Genomic DNA, 18,988 nt, shown 5'->3' with positions numbered 1-18,988 from the left:
ATCTGCTGTTTTCAACGAATGTTTGCCTATGCCAGACATGGCCAGAATAGGGTTCATGTGGTTAAGCTTTATAACAAAGAAGCTGAGTAATCCTGAGAAAAGCAGAGGAAGGTACCATTCTGCATGAGTTCCTCCAGGTTATCAGAGGTGCGAGCCAAATGGAGTATAAGGGTGGCTCCTCTGATCTTCTCTGGGATGTCTTCATAGAGCAGTTCCACGTAGTCGTCTATGTTGCAGATATTGGCCTCCTCATCCAGCTAGAGGAGGACACAATATATTTGTAAAACATTTGTAAACAACAACTCGGGGTGAGGAATACATTTCAGGGATAAAATATCGTTTGACCTCTATATCAATATTGTGACGATAATATCGTTTTGAGGACATTTGTACATGGTGTGTCTTCTTAAAGCATTGTCATCATGACAATATATTTTCTTTATTTTTAACAGCGCAAGTAGCTTATGCCGGTATCTACAAGCATGCGGCATGCCATATAGCGCTTTCACTTCTAGTGATTCTTACTACTTGACTAGTTGTCTAGTCGACTAGTTGTTTAACTAGCCTACCTATTATGTACATTTTTTTAATACTACTAATTCTAGTACCTACCTCCATTCCTGCATATGTTGTGAGGTCTCTAGATGAGATATGTTGCTTCTCTTGCTTGTCTGTGAAAAGCACACAATTAAAAGGCATTAAGTTATCTCCGTAGCAATTCATTTTCAACAAACAGTCAAATCAGTCAGAACCTGTATTTATGCGAGGAGTGCATTAACCAATTAAACGCTACAGTATATAGTTTGTTGATTAAAGTCTCCCAGGGGTCTATAGTACCAAGCCCCCAGAACGGCTGGCCAACGTTGAAGCTGGTCAAAGCTGGTACAGCAGATGGGCAAAATTCATGCACGAGGAAAAGAGTGCACCGCTGCGTCTTTGCTTTGTGAAAGCGTGAGGTGACATGACATAGAGGTACCACAAGAGCAGTGCGAGAGGTACTCTCATAGGAGCCAACCAATCATATCGATGCTCGAGGGGTACTACCCGGAAGACTTCATGAGCAACATCCATTGAAATGAATAGTGGGTGGCGGGGCTGTCACTCCAGGTCCGCTCTCTATCCTGCTGACAGTAGCTGACCTACAAGCTCACATGTGTTGCGTTGCAAAGCGGTGTGAACTTGTGGATCTGCGATTTTCATTGAATTTCATAACTGCAATGTTTCTGTCAAAGGGCATAATACTGAAGTGCATCAGTAGTATTTTAAGCGTTGTAAACAGTACCATGTGTGTGTTTGCGGTTCTGCAGGTAGAACAGAAGCTGCTCCACCTCAGGGAGTTTAGATGGGTGGATGAGCCTACATTCCTCCACCACCTTCCGGGCCAGTGAGGCTACATCCGTGCTGGCATGTAAGCTTTTCAGCCGAATGCTGAGAACAGTGTGCAGAAACAAATTAACAATAATAAACATCTTTGTACAAGGCAACATATCATCATCATCATCCATGCAGTACAGATGAACAAGAATCAACAACAATAGCCTATGCGCGTGACATCATCATTCATCATACCCGGAAGTTAACGCCTACTGAGTGGCAAACTAGACAAAGTGCCCTTCTGGGCACAGGTCTCCACCAGGAGGATAGGAGTGTGTGTGATGTTTGGCAAAATGATTAGGAGTAATATAAACATGTTTTTGTGTTGGATTGTTTTTTGCAACAATTTTCTTAATTTTGTTGAGAAAATGCAGATCCAGATCACTCATAGCATCTCTTCTATCTGAGGATAGAAATCTGGATGAGCAGGACATTTGCAGCATTTTGTACGAAACGGGCCACTCCTGAAAACTTTGGAAGGCAATCTTAGCCAATCAGTGTAGAATCTGAGAAATCCAACAGACTCGTCGTGATCACGTGACTACAGAGATTATGTGTACCTTGCGTGAGATTTGGATTAAATCTGTGCGAATAATATAAACAAATGTGTTTTGCAGAAATCGGCCTCATGGTGGTGCTATAACTGGGAGATGTGGAAAATGCAGGGATGTTTTTGGCCTCTAGGGAGTGTGGATACAAAGTTGTATACATATCAATGCAGTTATAGGTAAAAACAGGCGCTATAACAGGCGCTATAACAGGCGCTATAACAGGCCATTGTGGAAAAATTGGGGCAGAGGTTTGTGTTGGCATCCAGGGAGTGTGTGTGCAAAGTTTGGCATCGACCAGATTAGATAGATAAATAAATCTCCATGCAGTATATGGGCATAAAAGGGACAAAGACAGATGGGTGGAACGGGTACTCTGACACAGGTACAACGGTTATTGCATAGCCAGGTGGGGCATAGATCGCCAACTTCCATCGTTACCGTTACAGCCAGGCACCAGTCTAGTGCCTAGTCTAGCAATAATAATAATAATGATATGATAATCATGTATGATAATCAGTACATACACTGTAATGTGTGCAATAACTGTCTGGTATAGCAATACGGACAGACTTTAATTTCAACAATATCTTTCGTATATTTATAAATAAAATATTTGTATATATATATTTTCACAAACATTTTCTGACACTCCTTGCGCTCTCCGATCATGGGATCCCCCAGTTCTCCCAGGATAGTGGCTTCCACCTCATAGTGAACCACCAGAGCCCTCTCTGTCGGGTGGACGTCCAGGCTGCCTCCCTTCACCTTCCTGTAGATTAGACACTACTTTATTACCATGAGAGTGTCAGCAAAACACTGTCAGATAGCACCGTCCATTACGCATAGCTATCTGACGTAACATTATATTAAAATAATACAGCATATGTGTGACGCCCACTGTTGTGTGGTCACAACAAGTGGTGTATTTCATAGAGTAAAAAACTAACTTGTGATTGTGAACTGATGTAGAGTGCTGTGCTATATTATTAGCTTTAAGACTCTTTCCAGTTGTATGGCTCATGTTGGGTTTAACTGGGTCCAGCATTAAAACAATTCATTCATACTATAACTGTTTAGTATATTATGTTGGTGCGGTCTCAAGGAAGCATAAGTAATTTTGGTATAGTGTGATTATACAAAAAAGTATTATTGTATTTAATTTATTGTTGTCGAGTTCAATCTAAGTGCCTATAAGATTAACCAGCATTAATCAGCAGGGTTTTATTAAGAAAGCTATTCCAAAGACATGTGCATGTGTATTATTTGAGAAGGAGTAAACCAAGATGCATTGCATTGAGAGGTTGATGTTTATTGTCATTAGGATGTGTGTGATTGTGAAAGATGGACATTCTAAATAAATGCATTTCTACATTACTATCAAATGGAAAATGTACATAATTATAGCATGACGATGCTATAACAAAATATGGGCTGCAGAAATGTGTTTAATAAACTGATGTAGGCCTATAATGTACCGGTATTGTTTTTTTACAGAGAACTGAAATAAAGCAACCATGCGTCACTCGAGTCTGATGGGTCACCTCATTGGGACCTGTTATAGCTACAGTCGGTATACAGATTCATTAATGAAGATACTTTTCTGAACTGTGCTTTGCTCGAACTGTGCTTACTCTGTCTACAAAGTGGTAATAACATTACATTGAACGGATGAGATGACCATGTCAGTACCACACTGCTATAGTGGTGGATCCTCGCCTCGCCTGCCTCTGACATATCATGATTCAGCCCGTTCATTTCAATGGCCTGCTGCCAACAGCTGGGAACATTATCACATCAACAACAGCATCTCTCGACTCTCATCACAAACACCCGTTATTATTAGCCTACAGATTTACACAACAACAGCGATCATTACCTTTTCAGATAGCGCGCATCTTCCGCCTGTAATTTCTCCATATTAGACATGTAATAAAGCGCACATTGATGATTTTAATGTCATCAAGACGCTGGATGTGCGGTACGTATAGCGGATCGTTTCTACTGTGCTGTTGGGTTGCCAGGGCTGCGAGGATGACATGATCCCAGCATGCAATATCAGCAAACAAACGGACAGGGCGAGACCTACTGCCATCTGTGGGCGTGGAGGTAAGACTTTTGTCTAAATTAAAGTGTTATTGTGCCTTATCTTTATTTTAACTGTAGCCTACAGTATTCATTTGTGTATTTCAGGGCTAGGCAATCTATAGGCACGAGTGGCAGGAGGAGGGTGTTATAGTGCCATCTACAGTTCTGTGCTTTCATGAGACCCTAATCATCACCATTACAATCACCTGTTGGTTTTGAAGTTGTCAGAACACAAACAGAGGCACACAGAGCTCTTCGTCTTACAAAATCTAAGTTAAAAAGGAACAAAAACATCACTACTCCTAAAATAATCTGTGCAGACGGCGTACACGGTATGTTTCCTGTAATTTTGTTTGTTTATATTATTTGTTTTGTGTTGCAGTTTTTCACATTGTCTGTCTTGGGTATAAATAATAATTGGGCCCTTGTGATATCAGTCGGATGGTCTTATTCTGCCTCAGATGAAGACAGTTTAGGAGCGGTTACACTGTCTGACTGACAGCCAGGTGTGAGAGTATAAGTTAAATGAAGTCCATTCACATCCTGCAAACTGAACTCTGTCTGAGGAGGGAGTCTGGGAGATAGGTGGGTATTGCACTCATTACTCCTGATGTGAATTATTACTATTATACTATTAGTATTATTTCCTTGAACAAACAGGTTCCTTAGAACCAAACCACTGAGCACTGTACTATCCAAAAGAAAGTTGCAGTTACACATAAAGGGTTAATTGGTTCAGATTTTTGGACATATAAAGCTGTATAGGAAATTGTTGCTACTTCCACCACAGGCAATCAATGAATACCTTTAACCACTATATTAAAGGCACAATAAGTATATTTCAGCTTGTATTTCAGCTTTATGTCTACAAATCTGAACTAACCCTTTAAGTAGGAAACCTGCAGGTTAAAATCCAGGGTAGAAGAGGAAAGTTCAATGCGTACAGTGCTGCTTTAAGTTATCAGACACGCCTGAACCTTATTGTAATGTGAATGTACTAGATTCATTCACATTACAATAATGTAGTAACTAGATGGTGTGCTGGTGGAGAGGGAGATCATCTGAAGTGGTAATAAAAACATCTTCCGGTCTGTGAACTGTAGTGAAAAAGGTCTGATAAGAGTATTATATAATAGAGCTGTTTAATATGTTTTAATGTACTTTTGTTTGTTTTGTTTTGGGGTTTTTTACAAAGCAGATATTGCCAGACAACTGTTCAGCCTCTTTTATCTTGCTGTGGTGCCACAGATTATGATGGATGTCCTGACTGCAAGGTTTAGTCACAGAGGTCATGAGGTCGTGTCAGTCAGTGCTGTCAGGGCCATGTAACTATTGGAGTCTGGAAATGAATATGTTAACTGGGGTCTTCGGTTCACCTATTTGCATTGCATTACGCAATGCAGGATTCAATTTCCTGTTTACACCTACTCTGATGGCAAATTCGTAACTAAGTTTGATTACATAAATGTAGACTCGGTCTGTCATTTCAGCAACTCAGTGGATTAGAAGTGGAAATTTTGTGTGACGGTTTAGGCCAAGGTGCTATCCTTTTACCAGAGCTCTACTCACTGTATCTATACAGAATATACTGTAAGCACATTCAGCTATGGAATACAACTATAGCTTCAAAGAAAGTGCTGTTCTACAACTAACTAACCTGCTAGTTGGTGCAGGCCCTAGGATTTACACACACTAGTTATTGAAGCTAATTTTTTTGTTAATGCAATTATCAGAGTTGTTTTTAGGGTCAGACCTTTAGGGGTGCTTAGCGCCTAATACCTATAGTTCATGCTGCGATGCTGTGAGCTTGTAGAGTCACATTTTTGACAGTGTCATATGCCTAAGTATACATTTGGCGTAATGCATATACAGTGCCTTGAAAAAAGTTGCACTCATTCAGCGACTCGGGTAACATGATTTTGACCTACTTTCTCACCTAAACCTGGCTGTTTTCTGTTGCCTCCATGTTGCCTTCCGTTGAGATACAGACGCCCCAGAGCCGGAAGAGGCGTCTACCTTTATATGCATATCTAAATGTCTCAATAGAAGATCAGGGAGACCAAATACAACCACCCCCATATACATTATAAGTTACATAGTGAGGCTTAAATGCATCTTTTGATTATTTGTAGCCTACTTCACTTGAGTATATATATTTTTTTATTTTTTTCATTTAATTCAAAATGTGTTTATTCTCTATAGGCTAGATATATTTTTATTTGGTTTTCAACATTAAAAACATTTTATTTCCCCACACCTGGGACCCAGCATAAATACAAATGCATCACTCATCTCACTCTGTCCTCTTTCTTTATACTCTGTCAGTTTCCACACACATAAAAAAGAAAAAATAATAATCCTCTGCATTTCGGAGGATGTGGTTTTGAGGATTTGTGTTGTCTTTAATTATCTTAATTTTTTAGTTGTCTTTCATTATCAGTCAACCTATACACAACCATTTATTTTTGATCCAACTGGCATTCAAAAGTTGAAAACTATGTTCTGAACATTTGTATATTCAATGTGGGGTTGCACATGGTGTTGGGAACCCCTTTTGGTGTTAGCATTATGTTACGCTTTAGCTTTTGAAAAATAGCAGATCTACAAGCTCATAGTGTGCCACCGAGTGGCGCGCTACGCGCTTGTAGGTCTGCTATTTTCTTTTATCGAAGAACGACTGACAGAAAATTTCAGAAAACTGTCAGGATGTAGAAGACATTTTTAGAATCTCATCTCAGGTCAAAGTGAAAGTGGGTTAAACAACTAGAAACAGACTGGACAGCGTCTTGTTTAGTGGGTCACACAAATCATCTTTGTGTTACTGTTGAGTGTTCTCTCGTGTTTTATGTATGCTCCAGCGTACAACGGTGTTGCGTGCCATAAATAGTTCAGCTATTTTTGGCCCTATACTTTAAAATGCTGTGTTGCCCCATTGTACAGTGTGCCACCCCCAGGGTGGAACCACCCCCAGTCACAACAGGTGTGACTCATCACCCTAAAAGTGAACTACACAATACACATGCCATTGAAAACATTTTAAAAATGTTGTAGTTTGTTGTGTCAACATTTTTGTGTTTTACCGGTATATAAAACTGTTACCACTGGAAGAATTTGTTTTGCACTCTGACCTCATCACATTTGTGATGACGGCTATGTTTTTTGTGCAAAATTAATGCTTGGAATGGATTCAGAATCATGAAAACCCCCTACACATCACATGCTACAGTACTTAAAGCATAATGAAAAATGTGCCTTATATAGGTTGTTAATAGTATGGTCACATACCATATATAGGCGGCTGTTAATGGTATGGTCACATATATCCCCCTATAAAGGAAATTGCGGACTACAAGATGGACATCCTGTGAGTGCAGCCCACAAGCTGCACTTGTGAGCTTCAGACAGCAGGGTTGCAGCACAACATATAGGGAGACCACCTCCCTCCAACCACTGCAGATATGCTAGTTACATTGTATAAATGTATTAACATGCTATCGCCTACCATACAGATTGGTTAAAATAGCATTTTATTCATTCAAAGAAGTTTAAAACTTGACCATGTATCAATTCCACCTAAGTCTTGTACAGGTAAATGTTACGGAGGTAAATTCTGTAAAAAGAGTAGAGATTAACCACTTAAAACCAATTTTATAATTTGTCCTACTCCTACCATGGTGTCACAAAATATTTGTCAATAGGCTACAAGCTCACAGTGAATTATTGACGCGACACGTTGTGTATTTGTAAATCCATCTTAAATACCCAATGTCCCAAAACAGGGACATCAGGTCAGGAAAATGGTGAGGAAAACCAAGTGAGGAAAAAAGCTATTTCAACCTGCAAATTGTGCACTTTGACTCCTGGGAGTATCTGCTTGTGTAAGCACCATTCAGTTCACCAAGTGATGGGTGACGTCACCGCTCTAAATTTACACCATGACTTGTTGAGAATACAATTTCAGTTGAGCGACAGAAATATAAGTCTTTGTGGTGATTGATTGAAAGAGAACTGACACTACAGTACATAATGCTCAAGTCACGAGTTATATCTGAGGCCTGTTGTCCAGAAGTTAGTATCTTTGTCACAGAAATGTGAGTCTCGTGCATGCCATCTTCAGTCTTCTGCTTAAAAAAGATTCTCCAGCCCAAAGAGGTCAAGGCGATCATGCCTGGTATGTACAGTATGACAAATGAACCCAACGAACTGAATGAACTAGACCAAAAACTAAAAGCCACGTGTTAATGTTCAACTAGTATTTATGGGTCAAATGTAAACGCAATCAATCATTTTTGGAGAGTAATGTGTGATATGCATTTTGCCGTGGACCCATATAGACAAGATTTGCTGGGGGGGACCCCCAAATAGAATGACACCTCGCTTTGAGATCCAGTGTTCTTATATTCATTATCACAGTCGTTGCTAATGCTAATCTGTCTTGGGTACTTATTCTGCCTAGTAACAGTAGAAACTAAACCTTAAAGTTATTAGTAATATAATATGTTGAGCGAGCTTGCATGGGCATCCTTACTATAGATTGCTTGGAATGCATATCTTGCCTATAGAGAACAGCATGGCTGTAGCATTATGTACTGTATACAAACATGATATGATGATGATGATGTTAATTATAGCAACACGGTTTACATGGTCGTAAAATGCTGGAGGTCAGATGTATGGTACTTACTGTATACGCTGCTGGTATTTGTGCATGGCCTAAAGCAGTGATCCATGGCCATGCAGTGTGGCAAGGCATGCCACACTGCATGCCTTGCTCTTAAAGGAGCTGACTAGTCACCCATTCAATTGATTTTTTACTCTCTCTCTCTTTCTGACTACCAAAGGCTACCTCAATCTACTTGGCTGAGGGGTGAAAAGCTTCCTCTTTCACCCCTCCCCAAGTCAACATCCCTGTCAGTGGCAGGTGATGTGAAAATGGGACCTTCTCGGCACCACCCAAAGTGAAGAATCTTTGCCTGATCGCCTTTCGTCAAGACTGCCAGTGACTTCTACACAGGACACAGATAGCAACAGCTGGTGCAATAGGGTCCCACACAGACACGCCGTCTGCTACTGCTGTGGCTGAGTCACACACACTCTCTTAGTGTGGATAACTTCAGCTACTAAGCCAAAGGAGACGCAAGGCCATATAGTCAATATGGAAGCTGCAGAGGTTTCAAATCCAGAAGCTGCAGCGGTTTCAAATCCAGAAGCTGCAGCGGTTTCAAATCCAGACAATAGCTCTGTGGAGTCTGAATACGTTGAAAAACCAGCCAACCTTTTGTTACAGGCTCAGCAAGCTCACCAAGTCATGAAAGACCGCTGGAAAGGGGCCGACGCTGAGATGGGTAAACACAGCATGTCCTTCCATCTGCAACACACGCTGAGGAATGAGTTCTTTGCCAGCTACCTTTACCTCCTGGAGAAGACTCCCATTGGTAAGAAGTGTTTCACTTTATAATGTAAAACATTCAAATTGTGGGGGAATAACTGGAATAACTGCATGCTAATTGTAGTATGTGTTGTCTTACAGTACATGCTGTAAAGATGGGCAAATCCACACAAAAAGGAATGTAGATTACATACAAAAATCTCATAATTTTGCACACAGGCTAGATAGTTTTGGTATTGTTGTTACCAATGGCAGTGGGAAATGCAAGACATCAGTATAGGTCCTGCCGCGTAAATATGTTATGTCAATCGTATAGTGTAGATGTTACAGTATTGTTAATGTATACGTATTGGAATTCTGCTAAATGAAGCTGCTTTGAGGCAGCTAATTTTGTATCTATTGTGAAAATGAACTGTGCCTTGACATGCAGTAGATGGATACAGTGTAATGCTTAATTATGGTGTCGTCCACAGTAACAGTTTTTGTATTGACTTGTGCTTTCGTTTGAAATGTACCCATTCTACTGTGAAATCTCTGCAAGAAATAAATGATACTGAATGTTGATGGTGCATAGACTGATGTATCTTGATCACATGACTCCAGAGATTATGTATACTGGTTAAATCTTTTTGGACAACATTTGCAGTTTTTTCTTTTTCAAAAGTGTGTTTTGAAGAAAATGCAAAATGACAGAAAATCTAGTGTGGAAGTGTGCTATTATAGCACCACCATCTGGCCGGTTTGAAAAATGTGGGGTGGTGGTTGGTCCTTGGCCTACTGGGAGTGTGCGCTGTGCGTACAAAGTTTGACAGGTATCGGATGCGCGGCGCTGCACTCATGATTTGTGTGACTTCTTGCAAAACGGATCTCTCCCGCAAGTTTTGAACGTGAAACATGGGAACATTTTGAATATTGTACCATGAGGCCGATTGATGAATTTGGGGTGGAGATTCTACCTTGGCCTACTGCAATGTGCATGCAAAGTGTCATGTTGATCGATCCAGCAATGCCAGAGTTTAGCTGCTCACAGAGACACTAGCTGACACATTGTCAATGGGGCACAGGGGACCACTCATTAAAAGTAAATTAATTCACGTCATTTGTATTGTTGACCCATTTATAAAATGAGTGGGACTCGGGCAATCAATTAATACAGTTGCAACCACTATATTAATGGCAAGTATTTCATGCAGCTTAAGTAAAAATCTGAACTATCCCTTTAATGAACAATAGGAGCAAACAAAGTTTGTTAGAGTTTATTCTTTAATTGGACGTCACAAAGTAATCTTGTTCACACAGAAGGTCAGAAGTCAACCTCGCCAACCCATGCAGCTTGGAGAGGTTAAAGGGATAGTGTCATCGTCACGTCTTTGGCAAAGAAGTGCCAGACACATGTCTCTCTCACGTTTCCCTGCTTCGTGGTCTTTCTCTGTGCTTCTATATTTAGCAAGGCTCTCCCTCTGAGAGCCCTGCTATGAGGTCACACGGCTGCAGTCCCTCTAGTGCCTATCTTGTATCAAAATCTACGCTGTCTGTGCCAAATGACACCTTGAGATATTTCATGATGAGGGGGCTGTTTTAATACTTGATTGCCTGGAGGCGTCAAAATCCCCTTCTTGTCTTTTTGCCTTGTCCATTATGTTTATAGAGCTATGGTTAAAATGAAACTCATGGAGGGAATGCATTCCGTCATGGATTCTGCCACTGCACATCCTGTTCCCTGTGACACCCTGTCTCCACACTCACACACACACACACACACACACACACACACACACACACACACACACACGGGCGCGCACACACGCACACAGTTAATTCAGTCTAAGGGGCGACTGTGGCTCAAGAGGTAGAGCAGGTCGTCCAATGATCCATGGGTCGGCGGTTCGAATCCCGGCTCCTCCTGTCTACAAGTGTGCTTGGGCTGAACCCCAAATTGCTCCCGATGTGCTGGTTGGTACCTTGCATGGCTTCCGCCGCAATCGGTGTATGAATGTGTGTGTGAATGGGTGAATGTAATGCACAATCTATGTAAAGCGCCTTGTCTAAAGGCGCTTTACATAGATTGTGCATTATATTATGCACATATATATAAATGCACCATTTACCATTTAAGGGATACATTTTTGTGAGAGGTCCCATGAAAATGACTGTAGTTTATTCTCTGGTATCAAGTGATTGACACCCTTGTCACTGTGGTCTTACCGTCTTATACATCATATAATACAGCAGTGATGTTGTCGTTTCATAAGAGTATGTATCATAGCATCTTGTCAACTTCACAATAAATATAACCATTGTCCTTCATTAAGCTCTGCAGTGACCTAAGAACAGGAATGGTCAACAGTGAGGATGAACATCACTAGCTGCCTTCCATCATAGCAGCTGATCAGAGGCTTAGAATGACAAAATACTCTCTTATCTGCAAGTTGATATGTCATTATCATTCGACATCTCTGATGAGATGGTAAACACTGATCATAACTCCATAACTGGCACCCCAATGTCATACAATAATATGAATGTTGTTCAAGGCTGGGGAAGGTTATTTTCAACATGCACAGATGATTCATTACCGTTACCCTACACCCCCACAATCATGTTCTGTATACATTTGTCTCCTCTTCTGTCCTAACAATTAAACTGTCTGTCTTTCTGCCAACAGTCAAGCTGTTTCCAGTCACCTGCGAGTACATCAAGGGTGAGAAACAGTTCTACTACCGTGCTCAGAAGTTCTACGAGGATGTGCCTGCCTCAGAGGAGGGCATGATGGGAGATTTTGTGGAGATCTCCCACGTTGATCTGGAAGGGTCCAGGCAGTTTCTGAGCAGGTTTGTGGTGAGTTTAAAGCAGGGGTAACATTCCTAAAAGAATGTTTTCAATGCATCAAAGCACTAAAATACAATAAGAGAGTGTGTCTCCCTCTTTCCTCATGCACACGTGCTGCTGTGGCATCTCACTACTCTACTGTATATCCATATCAATGTCCACTGTAGCATTCAACACAAAGATCAAATATCATCTGCATGGAGGGCTCAATATAGCTCTGCCAGTGGCATGTCTGGGTGAACTCTCAAATAGAGAAGGTTAGTGTTCTAGGTCATAGATGCAACATGACGAAAAAGCTCTTTCCTAAACAAATTGGAACTGAAACACTATAACACTTAAACGGCTAAATGGGCACTCGCTCCTGATTGACTGAAATTGGCAACCCACCTGAAAATGTGTTTTCTGTCTTATTAAAGAGCTGGAGATATGGGGAGACCCCCTGAACAAACACTCTATAGCAATGATTACTATCAGAATAGTGCGAAACATTTTAACCAAAAAGATATCACTTACACTTGAGTAATCTTGATCATGATCACCACAACGTGGGTATTAACATAACATTCTGTAACCTTTTATTTATTATAGCAATAAGAGATACCTGTTAGCAATGTACAGTAGCTAATTACCGCTCGTAATTCCAACGGTGCATTAGTCCAACAATGTTGCGTGTGGTTAGGGTTAAATGACGCTGACCCTACTTGTGGGGGGGATTTCTGGGGGGATATAGTTCCAATGGGGAGGCATACTATGGTCCGACGGAGCATTGGTTGGAAGGAGCATTGGTCCGAGGTGCGTTGGGGGTCGGGAGAGGGTTGGGGTTAGGTTTAGGTGTGCTGCCCCGGGGGAGGTTAGGGTTAGGGTGAGGGTTGGGGTTAGGTTTAGGTGTGCTGCCCCGGGGGAGGTTAGGGTTAGGGTGAGGGTTTGAGGTAGGTTGTCGTTTGGACCAAACACATGAACCCGTTCCAATGAGTAATAATCTTGTATTCTGTGGAATACAGAGACACCCATGCATTCTCTGTGATTAAGCGAGCATGGTGATTCACAGCACACATTATTTTATATAAAAAACATTCAGTAATGTCATAGCTATAACTACAACAGTTTTATAACGTTTGTGTGCGGCGTCGTGCATCTGTGTGTGGTGGCGGTGCATAATTATGCTTGTGTGTGAATGTAGGTTACTGGGCATTATGGGAATCATGCCAATTCAGAATGTGTTTTGGCAGGTTATTTATAGGGTCACTTCTATGAGAGATCTAATTATAAGCTACTAGCATCTGGATGTTAAAAGGAAAGGAAATGCATGTTGTTGTGCTGTGTCTGGTGCGAAGCCTAGCCTCTAATGCTAATGTAAACACAAGCAGACCAAATTTAAAACTGTTCCGTTGACAAAATATTGGGAGTATCGTGTTCACAATACACATGCCCAGTGCCTGGAGATTGGCACCTCTCTGTCCTGAAATACTATTGCATCTGTCCATCATTGTGACCTTGACACAAGTTGACAGCTTCAGACACTAATTAGAACCATACATGCACGCTCGTTGTAGCACACATGTTACAACAGAGAACCTTGCAAGGCCTTCTGTAATCCCATTCCAGTCAAGGGGTTTCTAGTTTGTGGATATTCGTCCCAGTCATCAGCATATCATCTGACATGTCAAACAGAACTCTGCAACAACATACAATCTTGATGAGATGATCCTTTGAAATGGTATACAGTGTTGCATATACAGTACTACAAGGTTTGTAGTACTGTCTCCATAGGCACAGGTCCACCTGTTTTCTAGAGACATCATGTCTAGAGACATCATGTCCTGTCAAGCTACGAGTTAGCAAACAATTATTATACAAAAATACCAAACTAAGAAGAAATATTACTAGGGGCATTCCCCTAGTTACATTTTTTGGACGTGGAGGTGCACACTTTAAGTGTTCCCCTCCCCCAAATGTACACGTAAAAAAGTGAAATTTACTACGGTTTAAAGACCATAGATTTACAAACGTATAGCTAAAGGACAGGCTCACCTCACAAAGTGTCCCAAACCGGGTAATGCGACAAAACGAGAGTCAACATACGATCTGCCCCACTCGACCAATCACTTTCCGGATTGCCATCACAAACGAGTACTGTATACACTACAACATAGCTAGACTATTCTGTATTGTGGGCTAGTTGCACACCATAGTCTTGCGTATGTGTGCGTTTGTGGTTGTATGAGTGGGCGCAGTGGTGCATGTGGATACGCTGAAGTGCAGTACAGTATACCATTAACATGCAGAGAATCCACAAATCATGAAATCCTTCTTCATTAGAAAGTAGTCAACTATATATCGTGTTCTACAAACTTCACCATGGCTGCCTTCTATTGGTTCCTAGCTCCTTAACCTGACATCTCCATTAAAATGAGCACGGTGGGGAGATTTAGAGTGCATCCAGGTTAAACTGAAGTACATGCGCACGGCGCAATATGGCAGTAATTCACCCAAACCAGGAAGCCACCTCTAACAAGCATAGAGTTCCTCAGGGCCCCATCTTTCATACAATCACACAATGGGGCCCCTGACCCCCCCCTCTTACTCCAGGGGGGATGAAGTGAAGTCAGAATACAAAATGAAGAGGGAGTAAAAGCAATGTGATTCAAGTTATGCATCTTTTTGTTCTCTCATGTTAAAGTTCACGGTTCCTTGCCCTGAGGTATTGTAGGCGTGCCTGTTGGTGCTCTGCTCTTTGAACTACGGGAGGTCAGACATCTGGCAAGATAGAAAATAAAGAATCAGGCCTTTTGATAACTTACAGTTATTGTAATAACATGCAGCATGAAAATTGACATTTCAATGTACTTTTCATGTGGGCACCATATACGTGTACACATGGTAGGCCTATATGGTATTTATCCTTGGAAATGTTTTATCTCCAGCACTTTTGAATGTGTAACATACACCCCCTTCTGTTGGTGGACTCCTATAGGCTCCTATAGGTAAGGCAGGCACACACTGCGCCCTGGACTGCGGCTGTGGCATCGGCCGCGTGTCAAAAGGTGTCCTCCTGCCTGTGTTCGAGAAGATGGAGATGGCGGACATGATGGAGCACTTCCTGCTCCATGCACACGAGGAGTACCTTGGCGACGACGCTGACCGCATCGAGACGTACTACTGCTACGGTCTGCAGGAGTGGACGCCGCCTAAAAACAGATACGACGTCATTTGGATTCAGTGGGTCGCATGTAAGTCTGTGGCGCATTTGCTATGTCAAGTACAGCGTCTTCGTGTGCACATTTTTCATTGTGTCGATGTGCATTTGAACCTCTGAGAAAGAGAGCACGATAAGTGTACACATGTGTGCCTGAGTGCATTTTAGATACAGTTATACTGTACATCTTTCCAATGTTTACATATAATTTCAGCTCAGAGGTGGTCTTTTTTCTATGAGGGCATATATTTATATACAGGTGAGTGTGGAACTACGGAACTATACATTGCAGCTATATGATATAGCTTCAAGCCTACTGTGCCTCAGAGTTGTTGCCAGCAGTCGATGCCAATGTGAAAGGGTGGAAGACTGGAAGTCCTGACTTACTGCCCGAACCCACATGTCTTATTTTAGACGATACTAGCATTTATTTCTCCTTTTCCTGAAATGAGTGCTCAGAGGCAGGATATTCCAGGTAGTGCCTTTCTTGCCTCATTTGACTTCCTAACCCTCCGCCTCCATCCCCTCTCTTCATTTCCTCCTCCTCTCCTCTCAGACAGTCACATGCCCCTCATTTCACAGAGTGAACCCTGTCACACTTTCACCAAGCAAAAGAAAACCTGGGCATACAGTACTTTATTAACCCATTTAAGGCCTGAAAAAAAAAAGTTCACTCTGAAAGAATATATACCTATTCAAAGATCTGTGCCGCATTTTTATGATTTTTCAAAAATAGCAGACCTAAGTTCATAGCGCGCCACTTCAATAGCTAAAGTATAACGGAATGCTTGAAACACCAAAAGGGGTACCCAAAATGGGTTAAAAAGGCACATATACTGTGTATCACCATGACATATTTGACGAAGCCAACTGCTACAGTTCAGATCTGATTATTAGTTATAATATAACTATTAATTATTATAATTTATAACTATTATTATTGTGACTAATTTTTAGTTGTGAAGGTTTTCTTGTTGGGGTTTATGTGCTAGCTAGATTGTGATTTCCTTTAGTTACATTGTGATTTTGTTTTGAATTCATTTTGAATTAGTTTGGCTATAGTTGGTCATGCTTTGACCCCGTCTCCCCAGGCCACCTCACTGATAAGGACCTGTGTAACTTCCTGTTCCGCTGCAAGAGGAGCCTGCGTCCCAACGGTGTCATCATCCTGAAGGACAACATGGCCCGACAGGGCTGCAAACTGGACTTTGTTGATAGCAGCATCACCCGCCACCTGGACATCATGCGGAGCATCATCGCCAAGGCCGGCCTGGAGGTGCTGGCCGTGGAGAAGCAGCTGGGCTTACCGGAAGTCATGGTTCCCGTCTGGATGGTCGCCATGGTGCCGGTGCCGGAGAAGGAGAAGGAGAAGAAGTGAAGGAGATCATCAAGTCAGGAGTTAGGATATTGCACTGTAGAAATAAAATAGTAGGTCATCGTCGGCTCCAACTGAAGGCAATTAAAAGGGAAATTCACACTAAAACAGATTTTACATTTTATACTGTTAGAGCCATAAGATGCCATACCGTACCATACCATATGATATCATGCCATATTATTTTATTAGAGTGGGCAGCATACTGCATACTTCTTGTGGAAACAAGAGACATGATTGCGGAGAAAACGAACACACGGATTTCCTCGCAGAATATTTCTTTCTTTTGCGAAAACCACATTGAGTATAAAACGATGTCCGCAGAGAACTTCTTCGCTATCGGCATGCCAAAAAAAATGGACTTCTTTTGAAGTATACTGCCCAGATTAGTCTGTCAGTCAGAGAACAGACAAAGCCTGGAGTGCCTGAGTTATTTCTTTTTTCTTTTTTACTCTGAGAGGCCATTGTTCATGGTTTCAGAATAGTACTGAAGTGTACAGTGTCTGGCTTAAGTACGATTTCCTCTTTAAACTAAATATTTTCTTTTAGTTTTTTAAGTAAAACCAAAATGTTTTACTGTGAATAACAGATCATTTATAATTTATGTATATTTTTGTATTTTCATTACATAACAAATCCTTCTCTGCATTTAATTTCATATAATCAATATGAATCATGTTAGATGCACGTAAAACCTTGTTACTTTGACTATATTGCTGACTAGCTCTCTTTTTTGTTTTGTTTTTTGGACGGGGTGTACACACTATTTTGTGTGTGTAGCCTTGGGTACTTTATGTGTACTTACTACTTATGTACATGTATGTGCATGTATTATTTTTGCATTCACATTTATTGAGTGACTGTTATAACAGAAATAGTTCATTTACAAGCTCACGTCAAGCTTGTAGATCTGCTATTTTCATTAGGTGACGTTGGCGCACAACTAAGTATAAATGGAGCTTCGCTTCTTGGTCAGCTGTACATAGGCATGTTTTACATAAGCACAGTATGTATTATATCTTTGCCTGTAAAATTGCAAATTCATAGACATAGTCCTTTTTATATTATCTGTACTTAATGTGTGGTACAGTTTTCGACGACAAGATTTTAATCAGCTGATACGCAAAGATGTCGTATATGCTATGTTGCAGTATTTCTCAACTGTAGAGACTCCCAATATTTTTTTGTAAACCAGAAAGGCTTTGGAGCAGGAGTCGTTGGAACAATGACAGTACAATTTGGTGGATGATATATTTGATTTAATTAAATTCAACTGAAGAAGTCTCTCTTAACTGGTGACATTGTCTTTCAATTTCAAGGCTTGGCTCACAACGAATGAGGCTCTACAAAATGTCTTTCCAACTCAGCAAGCATATGGATCTAGTTTTATGATTTTTGAAATGTTCTTTCATAGATGATGTTTCTCATCTTGTGTTCCAAACAAAGGCTAATAGGATTTAAAATGGGTAATCACCATTGGCCATTATAATCAAGGCAGGAACATAAATACTGACCACTTTTCTCCAAATATTCCTACAGGTTGGCCCATCCACATCCCTGACGACTACTACACTGCAATCGTCCACAGAGGGAACTAAAAAACATAAGATAATTGAGATCCTCTCAATGATAATTATCCTAAGTATTATTATTTTCTTCAAACTAACAGTAGAAGCAGCACATTGTTTAGGTTAATGACTTTCAGCTGGGCCCCTGAGGTGGATGGGAGGTGATTATTTCCTGGTTTTGACAGACACTGCCTGCTTTCATATCTGCCTTGGCTCCAGTTCAGGCCTGTCAGATGTTGTCTGCATAAAACACATCCAGGAGTCGCCTCAAATATTCAGCATTTGCGTGCGTAAGCGCTCGACGGGAATGGTGGGCCCGGACCCTAGGAGAGTGGAGCGCAGTTGTTCCTCCCTGAGCTTTTATGAAAGGATAGTTTGTCAATGAGTGGCCCCTGAAAAAGTACAAAATCATCAAAGTGCTGAAGGCACGATGGCGTGAGATGATCTCTGCGGCACGTTGCTCTCGTCAGAATGAGTCTTTTGAGATGTGAATGGACCATACACATTTTCCACATCCCGTATGAATTAAAGATCAAAATGGCCCAAACTTAAACTTGTAGGTATTTTTTTCTCCTTTGGTAAATAGCAGCCAAATGTGCTGTCACCTTTTCAGGAGTGGTT

At 41.2% G+C, this 18,988-nt stretch overlaps 2 protein-coding genes across 3 annotated transcripts in view; one reads left to right on the top strand and one right to left on the bottom strand.

Annotated features, from left to right (window-relative positions):
* kifap3a (kinesin-associated protein 3a) overlaps positions 1 to 8,819 on the bottom strand; it is a 41,755-nt gene extending 32,936 nt beyond the window's left edge. The window contains exons 1-5 of one of the 2 annotated variants that reach the window (XM_080770233.1): positions 8,695 to 8,819; positions 2,563 to 2,694; positions 1,283 to 1,428; positions 613 to 671; positions 116 to 257 (exon numbers count right to left, since the gene is read on the bottom strand). In XM_080770233.1, the coding sequence (XP_080626359.1) occupies positions 116 to 257; positions 613 to 671; positions 1,283 to 1,428; positions 2,563 to 2,694; positions 8,695 to 8,720 (505 nt within the window). In that variant the 5' untranslated portion in view covers positions 8,721 to 8,819. Of the gene's footprint in view, positions 1 to 115; positions 258 to 612; positions 672 to 1,282; positions 1,429 to 2,562; positions 2,695 to 3,801; positions 3,939 to 8,694 lie in introns of those variants that run through there. The other variant, XM_080770232.1, reaches the window with a different exon arrangement.
* A 241-nt stretch (positions 8,820 to 9,060) lies between these two features.
* Positions 9,061 to 18,419, top strand: ntmt2 (N-terminal Xaa-Pro-Lys N-methyltransferase). The gene is made up of 4 exons (XM_080771155.1): positions 9,061 to 9,445; positions 12,065 to 12,237; positions 15,203 to 15,458; positions 16,516 to 18,419. Exons 1-4 carry the CDS (start codon positions 9,166 to 9,168, stop codon positions 16,800 to 16,802), a joined length of 996 nt encoding a protein of 331 aa, XP_080627281.1. The 5' UTR covers positions 9,061 to 9,165; the 3' UTR covers positions 16,803 to 18,419.
* Positions 18,420 to 18,988: the final 569 nt, after the last annotated feature.

This window comes from Protomyctophum bolini, assembly GCF_963924005.1.
Source record: "Protomyctophum bolini genome assembly, chromosome: 8".
Classification (NCBI taxonomy): Eukaryota; Metazoa; Chordata; class Actinopteri; order Myctophiformes; family Myctophidae; genus Protomyctophum; species Protomyctophum bolini.
This window is presented reverse-complemented; position numbering and strand designations above follow the sequence as displayed.